Raw genomic sequence first — 16067 nt, 5'->3', positions numbered from 1 at the left:
TCATGTCCTCTCACCTGTTGTACCTCGTCGCCGTCCCCAGCAGTAGCTTAACACAAGTGATTGCTGTGTAAACAGATCATACCTATGATTGATCTCGCGTGAGTCGTTACACGAGGACACGGCTCTGCTCCTCTCTCTCTCTCTCCTGGCGTGACAGTGTAGCATCCACCTACGCTGTTATATCACATACTTGTAGTTCCTCCTTCATTTGTGCCTGGAAATAATCAACACATGCGCTCCATCATGTGTCGTATCCTTGAGCCACCAGCGTCTCCCGCTGGTAGAATAGCAGCTGGGTAGAGTAAACTGTACTCGCCTCCTGCTGCACATTACACCGTAATTCTCGCCGACGTCATCCCCGGGGATCGAGCGAGCGAGGTTCGTGTACATTATTCCTGAACTTTTAATATTTTCTGGATGACGAAGATGGTAGTCAACATGATGATAATGATGGGTATCAACTCAACACCTTCATCATGACGATACGTAACAGCGGTACAGCCCTGGAGCATCACGTCTGTCATGCCATCGTCCCCCCAGGGTAGCACTGTCATGCCATCGATCCCCCAGGGTAGCACTGTCATGCCATCGTCCCCCAGGGTAGCACTGTCATGCCATCGTCCCCCCAGGGTAGCACTGTCATGCCATCGTCCCCCCAGGGTAGCATTGTCATGCCATCGTCCCCTCAAATGTGGTTAAACTTTCAGGGAAAATTTCACCCCATATTTCGCCCTCTCGTGGTTCTCGCGACGGCCGGGGTGGAAAGTAGTAAAACAAGGGATTAACGACGACGGTTAACGAGAGACAAGCGAAAGTGAAGTTGATGACTGCAGCCCCAGGCGACGGGTCTGACATAACACGGGTGATGATTCCCTCATTTTGGGTGTGTGGACCATTATGGACACACTGGGTCCCAGCCCTGCCCGACACCAGCACTGATTGTTTATATATATATATATATATATATATATATATATATATATATATATATATTACAAATTAGCAGATAGTCTGATACGTCCTTAAAAAGACAGAGAAAAATATAAGATAAGGGAAGAAGAGAAGCACACTTACAATTGCATATGTATCTGCATGCATACATACATACATATGTAGGAAGACCTTCCATACTGCGTCAGGAGATACCTTAGTAGTGAAGACCTTGAGGGTCAGGAGGCAACGTCTGGGTTGACTCCAGACACGAACGCTTCTCTTGTCAAACGTTTTTGATTGTTTAAGTTTCCTTCAGTATGTGCGCGGGTGTCAGAGGCTTCCTAGGGTTACTAACATGATGTATAAAGTTATCTTTTGTTATCTGTTTCTTGGGTATGTGCATCCTATTGCTTCTGTCCTTCTGTAGCACTGCTGGTCCAGGCCTTCATCGTGCGAGCACAGCCATTCATGCAGTCATAGAAACATGGTAATCTTCATGACTATCAGAACCTGTACGTATGTATGTACTATTGTCTTGATCACATATTCATCCATGGATGAAGATGGTTCAGAAAGTTTTCAATCGACGCCTATACACTCACCCTCACTAATGGCAAGTTATATATGAAATGATTATATCCTGTACTTCACACGTTTTGAAACCATTATTAAAGACTTTCGTCCACAAACCACAAACTCTCATCTTCCCAAAAACCATGAGAAAAGATATTTACTTTCTCTGCAATCAGGTCCAGTTACACAGCCAAGAAGATCCCAAGTCATTCCTAGATATAAGCACCTCAGGTGCTAAGGTTCCTGCACATAACCACGTGTTTAGAAACAGCACCTCTATAGCACGACCACATCTCTATAGCCCGACCACACCTCTATAGCACGACCACACCTCTATAATACGACCATGCCTCTATAATACGACCATGCCTCTAAAAACAGTACTAAATCTGATATATCAGTAACTGCTGTTGTAGGTTATGTACTTTTACATAACAAAAGTTTCATGCATTGTGCAACGGTTTAGACGCTACTGTCTCTTACATATACCACTTTTAATCATGTATACACCTTCATATAAACACCCCCCATACATCGCCGCCCTAGAGGGAAGGGTAATCACCTGGGTTGGTTGGGGGCTGGCTGCTTCGTCCAGGTCTCGAAATCGGGCTTGTTACACCGGTGAGTAGCAACGCTAACCGCTGCACCACCTGTGTATGTGTTTGTGAATGTGTGACGTGTGTATACACATCCGCTGGTCATCGAGGAACACCTTACGTTGACGTAGGTCCTACACGCCCAGGTGCAAGTTGAGTCCGGGGTTCCTTCTCACCTCATGAGGGCATTTGGTCCTCCTTCAGGCAAACACACACCTCCTCTGAACCCTGCCTTGTCCTTTGATCATTCAGCGAGGCACCACCGCCCTCTGAGCAACCTCCTTTGATCGGCTGGTCACTCCTCAGACGATCTTGTATCCTGCTGCGTGAGGGACAGACGTTTCCGTCAGCTGTCAGCATTGACAATATCCTGTGTGCAGGTATCAGCTGGTGAATGGCTTACCAGCGAACCTGAGAACATCCAGGATTACAGCAACATGCAGGTTCCTGCGGCACTGGTATGTTGAGTGGTGTGTGTGTGGTGAGACAGGTGGCAGGCGTATAGTGACTGGTGTAGTGGATGGTGGATCAGTGGGCTGTGGGTGGCGAGTAGTGGGCGTCGGAGTTGTGGTGGGCGTTATGGTGGGTGGTGGGCGTGAGTGGTGGTGTTTAAGACTCACCCAGAGTTGAGCCATGAGGAGACCAATCATGATCATAAAGAAACTTATACATTTTCTCATATTTGTAATTCCTCTTCAGTAAAGGAGTGAGGGACAGACTTCTGTTTCATCATATGTGGAAGAGAATGACATGTTCTCATGCAGGATGATCCACAGGCTCCTTAAACTGTTTATCTGGAAAGATAAAAGTAAATGGAAGAAAATGAATCCATTGCATTAGATGATTACATGATTAGGATATATTATGAAACCTAATATCATGCACCAACTGACGTACTGAGTCTGTATAATGATTAGATAAGACATGAAAGTAACATGACCAGTGTATGCCACATTCATCTATAGCAACCTTAATGCATCATATATTTCTCTCACGTATCTCTCAAGGCGTCAGTCCATTAATATTCTCACAGCTTCTTACGGGAATCATCTGAGTCAAATTGTGATGATGATGCGGGTAGTGAGTGTGATTTCGTCTACCAAGCTTGGCACAAGACGAGACGGAGGTCTGAGGTGACTTTCCCTGGAGCAGAAAGATTCTCTTCATCATTAGATAATGGAATAAGAAACCTGTTAAGTCCTCTATTATATCTGTTACGGCAGGAACGTGTGAAGAAACATTAAATAGTTGAGAGACAGCGGATGAGACGCCCCTGTACCATTGCGCCAACAGGATGATTACCTACACGTGTGAAAGTATCAGACTTTATAGACATCAGATGTTTTGAAAATGTTATCACACGTCTTATATCATCGTAGTCTGAAATTCTAGATTCTTTGGTTTATCAAAGATCTGAAGTTGTTTATATTTCACGAAAACGTCTAATGAAACTCTACATTTGCGTCGCTGAAGCCAAGCACTTGATCGAGGTACTACCCTACATTAGACGATTTCATCCAGAACTTTGATCATTTCACCTCCAAGCTCACCACGAGTTGGCTATATAATATGAAACTTTTTACGGATGATACGAGATTGTCAACTCTTTAACGTCTGGTCATAATAATAAGCTACTGACCTCGTAAGGCTGACATTTTAAAGAAGAACATAGCAACGATGATTTCTCTATGAGATCTTCCTTTTTTATTCAAATCGCATCTCATAACAAAGATAAGGAGTGATTAAGTTTCACATCATCGATAAATCATGAAAACATGTATAAAACTGCTATAACATCGGCATTATCCACGTACGTTAGATACTCACCTGGACGTTCATCATCGAATTCTGATTTATGTCTAAGAACTGAAACGAGATACGTTATTTGTGTCATTCATTAAATTGTTTACGATCTTAGAAGAAAAAATAATTTAATTTCTCTTATCTATGGATTCATCTCACGGTATGAGTTATGTGGTCATCTCACGGCATGAGTATGTATGAATTTTGTGCATTTCGAAAACTGTTGTCAAGAACGTTTTGTGACATCCGTTCGCAATGGTTGATATTCATTTTCGTCCCTCAGAGGTTGCTCAGCAGCTTTCTTCCTTCTTATCTGAAAGAAAAAAAGAAAGGAAAACTAGTGAAAACTATATAACATTATAAATGCAGAAGCAACCACTGAGTTTCCTGCAGTGTACAGGTTGTGGTGAATGTTGCCTGGGATCATATTACCATACGGAATGTCTTGTACCGGTTGTGGACATTCCTTTCTTGAAGAGTACCTGGACTATATTACCTCACACTCTCTCACCCACACTCCGAGAAATATTTCCTCAGTCCTTTATTCCCTGTTATCATGGTTGGCAAATTAGACGACTTTCTCTCCCCACTTCGTGACGAACTTGTGGTTGATCTGTGGACGAGGAGAAGGGGCGGGGAAAGAAGAGCCGCTGAGGCCTCAGCGAAACGCCTACGGAACCCCAACGACGAGACGCGAGAGTTTGTGGTAACATCACCGGGAAAAGACGGCACAGTACACCCCCAGACGTGCCACCGGCAGGAGCTCAGCCTTCAGTGTATAGGCTCCTTTGTTCGATGAGATAAAGACTGTAAACTGATATCCTCATGGTTACTGTACCATCTAGAATGAGTGTGATCTCCAAGTAGCTGCGGTCACTCATTTGTATTTCGGTAACTTGGGAATGCCGTAAACATCTAAGACTCCATCTTATCCAGTGCTGTGTCGCTGGGGGGATTAATAGAAATCACATATGCATAAGTGTACAGAATAAAGCTCCGGGAGACGAAGAACAAAGGGGAGAAACATAACAGTGAGTGATCGTCGAAAACGAATGACTTGACTTGATACTATTTACGACACGACCTCAAGCACCAGAGTGGACATGCAGTGAACATCCTCTTGCAAGTCTGTTACAAGAAAGTGACCGAGAGAAAGGAGACGTATCCTTCATCCAGAGTATATTGACAGTGTCTTTGTGAACACCGGTAGCAAGATGGTTGGAAGGTGGCAAACGCCCTCTTAAAGAGCATCTGGGAGAACTGTGCTACAGAGACTCAGTTGTCCTGCCCAGCCAGCGAGATGAAGGTTACTGATGCAGTACTTGTGGTCCTGCTGGGTAGGTTGATCTTGGCCTTTAATGGTTCATGATTCAAATATCAAATGTAAATTATTTACATCCTCGAATGTAAATGTAAATAGTTATTTACATATATATATATATATATATATATATATATATATATATATATATATATATATATATATATATATATATATATATATATATATATATATATATATATATATATATATATATATATATATATATGATATGCATGCATGTGTGAGTTTATGAGTAATTTCTGCTAGGATGTATAACACAAAACAATATGATTGAGTTACAGGTGATTCAATCAGTGAAACATTGACCAACAATCATATGTAGAAATCACTGAAGACCCATGCATGACACAGGAGTTGTCAGTCCATAATCAACTGAGTCGTTACAAGTGACAAACAACTTAACTAGCAGGTGTCAACCAGCAAGATAACATAACGTTCATTATGATATCGACGTAAATAAACGTAGATTAGGTAGATGGATATCAAATACTTTCATGATTATTTTCCTAGAAAGCTCACTTTACATCTCTCAGTACTGATCAATACCACAACAACACAAGGAACCTCAGACACTAACTAAAACCCCGACCTGAGAAGGCTTCTGGTGGCAGACGACACTGTTTTCGAACTGTGGTGGTTGATTGTACGTGGTGTGTGGTGGTGTTGTGTGGTGGTAGTACGTGGAGTGTGGTGGTGGTACATGGTGAGTGGTGGTGTTGTGTGGTGGTAGTACGTGGTGTGTGGTGGTGTTGTGTGGTGGTGTTGTGTGGTGGTAGTACGTGGAGTGTGGTGGTGTTGTGTGGTGGTGTTGTGTGGTGGTAGTACGTGGTGTGTGGTGGTGTTGTGTGGTGGTGTTGTGTGGTGGTAGTATGTGGTGTGTGGTGGTGGTACATGGTGTGTGGTGGTAGTATGTGGTGTATGGTGGTGGTTTGTGGTGGGTATGGTGTGTTGTGGTGATGGAATCATGTGATGGGTGGAGACGGTGAGTAGAGTACATAAGATGACAGACCAGATGGTGAATAATGAGGTTGCCTGCTGGAGGATAATGGTAGTTTCCTAAGTTCCTAATCATCATGGATGGAGACGGGATAATTAGCCAACAATCCCTTTAGCATATGAGCCAGCAGGAAATTAGTTATGATGGGACACCATGTACTCAAGAAATACTATACTGATATAGATATCATATATAAGATAAGAAAGCTATATAGTATAACACATTTTCATATAATGTCATCCTCCAGTTACTCTACGGAAGACATGTTTAAGCTTTTAATTCAAAACGTTTTAAACATACGTTCTCATCATAGTGTCATTCGTAATCAGGTTTATTCACTGAACAATAATATCATCAAAGGATTAACGAGTCGATATTTCTCTGTACTGACAGTCTTTGCTGGGTTGACATTTGGTGGTAGTGTATAACTGTGTTCCATAACTTCACCGCAAAGGAAGAAAAAGGTTTACCCATAATTGTATTGCACCTCTTCCCCTTAAACTTCATACTATTACACTGTCATTGTGGTGGTGATGAATGTATGTGGTGGATGGTGGCGTGTGGTGGTGTGGGAGTTCCATGGTCGGTAGATGGTAGGGTCACGTGGTGATAGAGTGGTCTGTCTGTAACTCATGACAGATGTTCCATTCCCACTTTCACGACGAGAACTTCTTCCCCTTTCCCTCCTTATTCCCCCTTTCCCCTTCCCACAACCACTCAGGTTCACCACCGCTACAGTGCCTCTGGCAGATCCTCCTCACACTGGGTAACGTTTGTTGACGTGTTACTGCTCGCAAACTGCAATTTACTTTGAAGAACGTGTCATAAACAAATCTGTCGTTAATGTGACCTTATACTGTTCTTTCTATTGAGGTATCAAACTCATGGACAATGTAAAATCATAGATTATAACCCTGACTTCAGAGAAATATATCATCTCAAAACGTATGAAATACGGATGAAAAATCCTCATATCATACAGTGAATAACTGAAGGACATTTTGCAATATAGGACAGAGGGAATGTATGGGAGGTCAGGAGGTTCAAAATACCTGGACTTGGTAACAAAAGCCTAGATAAATCAAGACTTGTACGAGAAAGTGTTAACGTGAAGTGTGACACACGTTGCTTGTGGTTGTGAGGGAATACAACAGTAGCTACCGCAGCATAGCACTGTCATCTAAGGAACATACAACCAGTCAACAACACTATGGGTCAAGTGTTGCCTCATCGTAACACACCTTACGTTCCGACAGAAAGACGTTAGGACAGAGTAGATAGTATTGCCTGGTGTGGCAGAACCAGTCTGGATAGGATGGGATACAGGGAAGTAGTCTGACAAACCACTACCACACCACGACTACTACCGTCACTGCCACTACCACCACGACCACTACCAACGCTACTACAACCACTACGACCACTACTAACGCTACCACAACCACCGCAACTACGACACATACGTGTAAGCACCACCTGGCGTGTAGCGACTGGAAGCTATTTAAGTTCTGTGAGGTGAACAAACAACAGCTTCCTGGCGGTTTTCTCAAGCCTTACAATGGGAGGTTGAAGGCAGGCGCGGGCGAGGCTGGTCCTTAAGCACCAGTAATGTAAATTACTTCATTTTCCACTTGCGTATAAAAGTCAGGTTATGAGTTCCTAACAGAAAAAGAGAACTGGAACAAAAGGCTGGCTGGAGCTCAGCCAACCAGATTGGGCCAACGATTTCTGCCAAAGAAATTTAAAACTAAAGATTTCAACCACAGAAATTTCCATGAAAAAAAATTAAATCAAAATTGTGTCGTGGTTAATGGTGTGTGTATGTTGGAGTCTGAGTGCACTATGACGCGTAACCCAGGAATGACAACTACACAAATGATTGTCTGTGTCTGTGTAGCTGTACTGTTGGTGTACCTGGTGAACCAACATGAAACAAGATCAAAAGAATGTTTTTTTTTTTTTTTGTAGAAAAAGTAGCATGGCAAACAGCATCTTAAGACGATGCGACGCTTCACTGAACACTAAACATTTTCTCTCGTCTCCTCCCACTCGGTCTCCACTCGATGTGTTAGTTTACCAATTATTTTTGATAAGCCAAGAGAACAACTCAATATTACCTGGACGGGCAGTAGCGAGAGGACATCTGTCCCTGAAACGCAAGACTTTGGACGGTGGCTTTTAAGAAAACGAAAACGAAAATAAGAGAAACTGTAACGAGGTTACTTGCAGACACTCCAGATAACCTCACAAGTAAAGGCATACGATCAACGATTTACAGTTTAGATCAGTTAGGCTGATCATATGATCATATGACCTTAGCTAGACGTACATTCGCCACACACGCTCTCATATCAAGATCTTTCTTATCGTTCAAACAAATAATCATACCTAGTAAATTAGATTGTTTGATTCTGAGTGTGTACGTTGTATGATATATTACGCTGATTGAAAAATAATAGATGCTTAAGATGATGTAAGAAGCACACAAGTATAATGTAACATAAGCAACAAGGCAAGAAACAAAAATGGGAAGGAATATTGCGGCATGTCGCCAAATTTGGCACCACTAATTAGTGCCTCCTACACAGTGCCAGACTAAGTGGGCTGTTACCAGCTGATGAGGTCATTAATTAGCAAGTGGGCTGTTCGTGAGGCCAACAGGGGAAGTCTATCTCCCGTTACAATGATGAGAGTACAGTAGGAGTAGTGCCAGGTTCAGAGAGATGGTGATACACCATCATCATCAGATGTTATCTTCACACACACAGTAGCCTGGATAGTGAAGATATCATATATGATACACCATGGATACCATTAGCCTTAGATACAGAGGCAACGTTAAACAGGGAGATGTGTTCAATATAGGATATTAAAGAGCGAGTGGGCTTCACCATGTGATGTGGGAAAGATACAATAAGAGCTCAAGCCAGGTAGCATTTGAAAGACACACGAGAGTAAGAAACAACAGGATGAAAAACGAAGAACAAACAAACTTCGAGAATGATATCGTGGACAACACAAGAGACATTCCAATTTTCTTTTTTCACAAATTCATTAGCAGTAAATTGTCACTTAAAGAGCAGCTAATAAGGCTACCGGATTCAGAGGGAAAAACTGAAGAGGATGATGTAAAGAAATTACATTCTGAAAGATATTTTTCACAGTGGAAGGCACTGTAGCCCCAACACCAGTGGGATGGAATGGAGAATTATCTTGGAAAACACTTAAATATTTAGAGAAGTTATAGACGGAATACTGGATGGTCGTGACCCATATAAAACTGGTTGTATTAGGTATCTTTATATGCGGTGAAGATCTTCATGAATGGTGAAGATGTGTTCAGATACACTTGACTATCCACTTGAGATGCTCTTCAAGATGTCGCTGAATAAAGATAGAATGCCACTGGAATGAAGGAGGCAGTGAGGGTGACCCGAGCGAGGCAGTGAGGGTGACCCGAGCGAGGCAGTGAGGGTGACCCCGAGTGAGGCAGTGAGGGTGACCCGAGCGAGGCAGTGAGGGTGACCCCGAGTGAGGCAGTGAGGGTGACCCGAGCGAGACAGTGAGGGTGACCCGAGCGAGGCAGTGAGGGTGACCTAATCACAAACTTTAAGCTCTTAAGCCAGACTGATGACGTAGACGGCGAACAGTTCGTCGAGAGATGATGGAATAGCAGAGCAAGAGGATGAGACATGATGGTAGAGTACGTGTGAGAGATGAGGCCTCACGAGTGACAACCTCCCTCCCCCACAGTACGAATAGGTAATCACAAATAAGTAAAACACACACACACACACACACACACACACACACACACACACACACACACACACACACACACACACACACAAACACACAGGGAGTGATGCTCGTGCTGTGATTTAGTAGATATGATCTAAAGATTCATGAAGACGCAGAGGTGCTGTGGTGTCCACGTGATGACAACGGACGGTACAGGTTGTCATGAATGAGGGAGATGAAGCACCACCGCTCTTCCTGATGGCTTGTGGGACCTCAGTGAGAGAGAGAGAGAGAGAGAGAGAGAGAGAGAGAGAGAGAGAGAGAGAGAGAGAGAGAGAGAGAGAGAGAGAGAGGGTCTATATTTATTGACATCCTTTTTCCCCCACCAATCAGTGCTTTACATCTTGAGAAGACATCGTCATCGTAAGTTTAAATGTGATATATAGTGAAAGTCTGACCCAGTTCTGTGTGTCATCATTACATACAGAGGATAACAAAGATGATGCTCAAGTGTTTACATATTTCCACAGTTACAAAACACTTGAACTCGACCATTAAAGGTCCAGTCGAGACTTTTTCATTAGGACCTTTTACCGAGTGAAGGGGAAGCCACAGTGATTACCTGCTGTGGCCGACGGCGATGAGCAGGAACACTTCAGAACACTAGACATAATTACCCGGGGAAAGTTGAGCACTTACCGGCGCATCATCCTAGAGAAGCGCCAGCCCGCCCACACCCGCTCCCTCCCTGACTCAGTTTCCCACAAGTTCCTGCAGCGCCAACTCACTAGCGTCGTCCACACCACATTCTCATACGACCAACGCGATCGGAAAGCGCACACAGCTCGGGTTCTCCGGAGCGAGGTTCCTGGAGGTGTATTTCCGTGATGGTGAGCGAGAGGAGGCAGCAGCAGCAGCAGATGGCTTCAGCCACCTGGCCTGCCTGACGCCGGGTTTGCTCGGGCGGAACGAACACATCATTGGAAAGTCCAACCCAACGTTGCTGCCTGCACTCGCCACTACAGAACCTTCATCAGAGGTCTTTATGGTCGTGTAGTAAACTCACGTCTTTCTTCCTTTACTCGCTCTTGATGGATGACTTACAAAGAGGGTATATAAATAGCAAGATAGATAAATAGAAAACGGAATTAACTAGCAACTTCAATAGCATCGTAGAATACGATGAATTTTGAAAAGTATTTCAATCAGTTTTGAAAGATGAAAAGGTTTCGAGTTTCCAAGAATATTTCAGAGTAATATCGCCAGCAACATTACCTCGAATTCTGGATTAATTTCATCACTTGTCACGTCCAGTTGTCACTGACTCGCTATAATTTACTTCTAGCACCATCAAACTGGTCAACCATCCCTCATGATGGTCGCTTCTCTTATGTGCTATATACATCCAGACGCCTTAATGACCTCGTGCAGTAATTATACATCAAAGATGGACCTATCAATATAATGCTATTCTCAGCTCAGTAAATATAGTGAGATCTTACAATTTATCGTTTATCCATTAATCTAATAAATGATATCAATCTAATAACTTTAATTCCACCCCCATACAGTCAAACAGCCATTAACCTTTTTGTTGAACTTTGCCCTCCATACCTCGGGCATACAACTCACGTGGCAGGCGACACTACAAGGGTCATGGAACGACGGTCATACCACCAAACAAGCGTTTCTCTTGTTAGCTAATACGTCTTCCCCGGCAGCTGCTATTAACACTATAGACGTATATAAACCTAAGCCTGAGCCAGGTACCCATTTTGTCGACCAATTTATTGACTGTGGACCTACTCTTTCGAACCCATCGGCCCGTGAATCCGTCATGGTCAGCAACGCTAACCAATTGGTACACACACACACACACACACACACACACACACACACACACACATACTTTAAGATTATTACCTGGTATGAAGCATTGTAGTTTTTGCAAGACATATGGCGATATCTCAGGTTTTGTTACGAAATATTATGACGTGTTTAATGGCACAATAATTGTTGTTAAGTCGTAAGAAAACTTCCACAGGAAAACATCGTGTTCTTCCCAGCAGATGGAACCTTCTGTATATCTACCTGGCAACTCAGCGATCTTGGCTGTGTCCCTCTGTCTTTCTATGTTTGTGTGTCTTACTCATACTTGCCGTCACACTCAGGGAGTATCATCCACGGAATACCAAAGTCATAAACATTAAATCCAAGACCATGAATGCTCCCACCGCCTGCTCTCTCCTACATGAGAGTCTGTATAGAGAGTGACAGATGGTGCAGCACCACCGCCTCTCTGGGTCGACCATCAGTCAATACAAGAACTCGTTATGAACGGTCAGGTGTCATGGAGATGGTCATTACGAAGTCTGAGGACTAACATGACCACTTGTATCCGACCCTCGTCAGGGGCTGACCCACATACGAGACAGAGATCGAAGACCAAAGTGCTGAACGCCGCGTCTTGCCCCCCCCCCCCCCCTCACTGCTACGACCATTAAGTTACCATTACCGAGGGAAGGTGAGTGAGGAAGACGGCTCAGATGATCGTCACGAGGGAGGAGGTGTTCCAATGGACAATCATCGAGGTCGAACGGTTCATAGATCTTCCATTTGAAGACTAACAACCGTAGCGCAATTTAGACGTTTACCGAACTTTACACCAGCAGGAGAGTCATGAACTTGCTCCCCATAAAGTCAAGAGCGGAGGGTTTGTGGTGAGTTCGTCCATCACCAAAGATGCTCACCGGAAAATTGCTTCTGAAGTGCAATGATGTCAGTGGTCGAACGTCTCACACCATCGTCTTCCTCACCTTGCTGTGGGTAACACTGTGGCCCAGGCGTGGCGATGCATGTCGACCAGGTCCTCATGAAGCCATGACACGTTTATGACTCGATAGCAACTTCCTCTATCAGGCCATGGCAAAACCTTGCTGAAGACCTGACTATAATGTTTTCCCATCAGCAGCATCAGTAAGTTCATATCATAGTGTGGTAATATGAACCTTTAACTACATGATAATGGATCCTGCGTGAGGTTATAATTGTTATATATGAAGTCCATAACTCGTGGGAAACGAAGGAAGTATATGTCCAAGGTAAGAAACCATTACGTGTGGCACATTTACTGAGATGAATGGGCTGCTCTCGGGTAAATTATGAACCAGTAACAGCATTTCATGGTTTAATTCGTCAGAGGTAAAGGCTCAATATGTAACCCGTTAAAGATAATTACACACACACACACACACACACACACACACACACACACACACAGGCAGGTGACAAGTGGCTACAGATCGAGTTAGGTAATACTGGGTAAATGGACAGTTAGTGACGGCAGCGCAGTGAACCAGCATTTAGCGACTGTCCAGTTCTCTTTCGTAGCACAAACTGCTATCTTTCCGTTCCTCCTCCACGTAAAGCAATCAAAAAGAAATGACTTATCGAACCATCGTAAGTCAGGGTCGTCTGTATATATAAAACACTGCACTGCTGAGAAATGCTGCAAACAAAAAAGAAAGTGTCATTGATTGTTAAGCCAAGTTGTCGTCTTCGAGTGGGTCCTGCTGGGGAGCCTCTCTCCCAAGCCAGGTGGGGCTGGGGACAGCCCACCACACCATATGGCGCCCACCACCACCACCACCACCACCACAACAACAAGGGAGGAGTCGTCCACTCTCTGGTTTTCACTCTGTCTGTCACAGGCGGTGTGAACCATCAATAACACACACATCCACTTCTTGCTCTACTACTGCACGTGCTACCACCATTACTTCTACCACTACTACCACTACTACTACCACTACTACTGCCACTACTACTACCACTACTACTGCCACTACTACTATCACAACTACCACTACTACTACTACTACTGCTACAACTACTACTACTACTACTACTACTACTACTACTACTACTAGTATTACTCCCTAGCCCCTCTCCTCCTCCTGTCTGTACCCTAGCCTACCCAGGAAGTACACAAGTCAGGTAGATGAAGCCATGGTGGGCCTGGCGTGATGAGGGCTGGTAAATAACGTGTTGGTGATATTAGCCTTGCTCGTCCAACCCTCACACCCATGTCAACAGTCCTCGACACTGTAAATATACTATTTTAGAGGCAGCCAGGTGCCTCCATCAATCCATTACCTATCTCTCACTTCCCTCTCTCTCTCTCTCTCTCTCTCTCTCTCTCTCTCTCTCTCTCTCTCTCTCTCTCTCTCTCTCTCTCTCTCTCTCTCTTTTTCTCTCATCAATCAATATTCTCCTCCAGAATTAGTGCAGTTTACTACAGGTGACTGCGTTACGTCTTTTGTTCGTGTGTGCATGTGTGTGTGTGTGTGTGTGTGTGTGTGTGTGTGTGTGTGTGTGTGTGTGTGGGTTCATTTCCCAGTACCTGTGTAGATGATACTGGGATTTAAATACTGGTCTAAACAAAGAAAACAAAACAAATGGAATTCTGGCAGTACGCAGCAAAGGTTTTAAAACACAATTTATTTCTCATTACAGCACAAACTTGTTTGGCTCTGGAAGCTTATCTGAGTCCATGCATACATTACCTCTTTTGTTTGTTATCATTCTTCATGACTTTGATTCCTGGCTGGAAATATCTAGTATGCTATTTCAGACTATTTTTCGTTCCTTTTTGTTTCATTTTCATTAATATATCTTTTGTTACCGAGGTTGAATCTAATTCTCTGTTAAGCTTTAGACCCAGATAATAGTATACAGAATACGTAGTCGTCAACATATTATCAAGAACAGTGAGTAATGATTTTGGACATCAAACAAACATTTGATAAGGTTTAACACAACAAAATCCGATGATTGTAACGTATGTAGTCTGTAACTCCACAACACAAGCCCCAACTATTGATTCTTATCAACTCCTCATTCACAACACTGGTCATCCCTCACGTAGATATTTTTTATATGTTAGGCAAAACCTTCTTTTCATATATATATGAGAAGGGTTCATTATAGCATTCATATGGCCGTGCTGTCTTGGCTAACATGAATGATAAAAGGTATATATACGTAAGAGTTCATCTGAATATTGAAAAATTGTCATAGTCAAACACGACTTGTCTACAAATTTACTCACCCCAGTGTCAACCCCAGTGACACATATACTTAACCCTCGAGTCAAACCCATTGACACAGAAAAACGTAATTCCATTTATTGGATCCACTTTTAATGCAAATTGGATGATCTTATTCCCTTAAAAACCTTACATTTACACGACCCAACACCACTCAGGCCAACATGGAGCTGTGCTAGTCATGGGATATATATTTTTGCTTTTCGCTGACGCTTTGTATCCTTGCAGAGAGCAAATATAATTTCCACGTGAATTTCAGCATTTTCTCATCGGTATTTTATTTTCATATATATATATATATATATATATATATATATATATATATATATATATATATATATATATATATATATATATATATATATATATATATATATATATATATATATATATATAAGAACCTGGCACTTTTACCATGGAACATATGTGGCCAGTTTTGTTCTCGTTTCTCGAGTCTAGTGCATACCGAGGGCATGAGAAGGACTCCCTGTATTGCCATTAAAGATCCATAGGTTTTACTCCATAAAATTACCTTCACACCAAAGTCAAGATTTCTATTATGACAGAAGTAATCCAAGTTAATTGTTGTACCAGCGTCGTCCTGCCATTACTGCAGAGATATAAGGATGGCAAAATGCTGGGGGGTCAGGTGAGGCTCATTTTACCCCGGGAATCCACTCAACCAGAATCAAACCGTTGAGGACCAGCTCAACCACAACCAAACAACTGAGGACCCAGTCAACCACAACCAAACAACTGAGGACCCGCTCAACCACAACCAAACAACTGAGGACCCACTCAACCATAACCAAACAACTGAGGACCAGCTCAACCAAACAACTGAGGACCCGCTTAACCACAACCAAACAACTGAGGACCCGCTCAACCACAACCAAACAACTGAGGACCCGCTCAACCAGAACCAAACAACTGAGGACCAGCTCAGCCAAACAACTGAGGACCATCTCAGC

At 43.2% G+C, this 16067-nt stretch overlaps 1 protein-coding gene across 1 annotated transcript in view; it reads left to right on the top strand.

Annotated features, from left to right (window-relative positions):
- The first annotated feature begins 4663 nt into the window (after positions 1–4663).
- The window catches only part of LOC139761470 (U-scoloptoxin(01)-Cw1a-like), a 19417-nt gene continuing 8013 nt past the window's right edge, over positions 4664–16067 (top strand). The window contains exon 1 of the mRNA XM_071685700.1: positions 4664–5242. Coding sequence (XP_071541801.1) covers positions 5206–5242 — 37 coding nt within the window. The 5' untranslated portion in view covers positions 4664–5205. The remainder of the gene's footprint in view (positions 5243–16067) is intronic.

The sequence above is a fragment of the Panulirus ornatus genome, chromosome 40, assembly GCF_036320965.1.
Source record: "Panulirus ornatus isolate Po-2019 chromosome 40, ASM3632096v1, whole genome shotgun sequence".
In the NCBI taxonomy this organism is placed as follows: Eukaryota; Metazoa; Arthropoda; class Malacostraca; order Decapoda; family Palinuridae; genus Panulirus; species Panulirus ornatus.
This window is presented reverse-complemented; position numbering and strand designations above follow the sequence as displayed.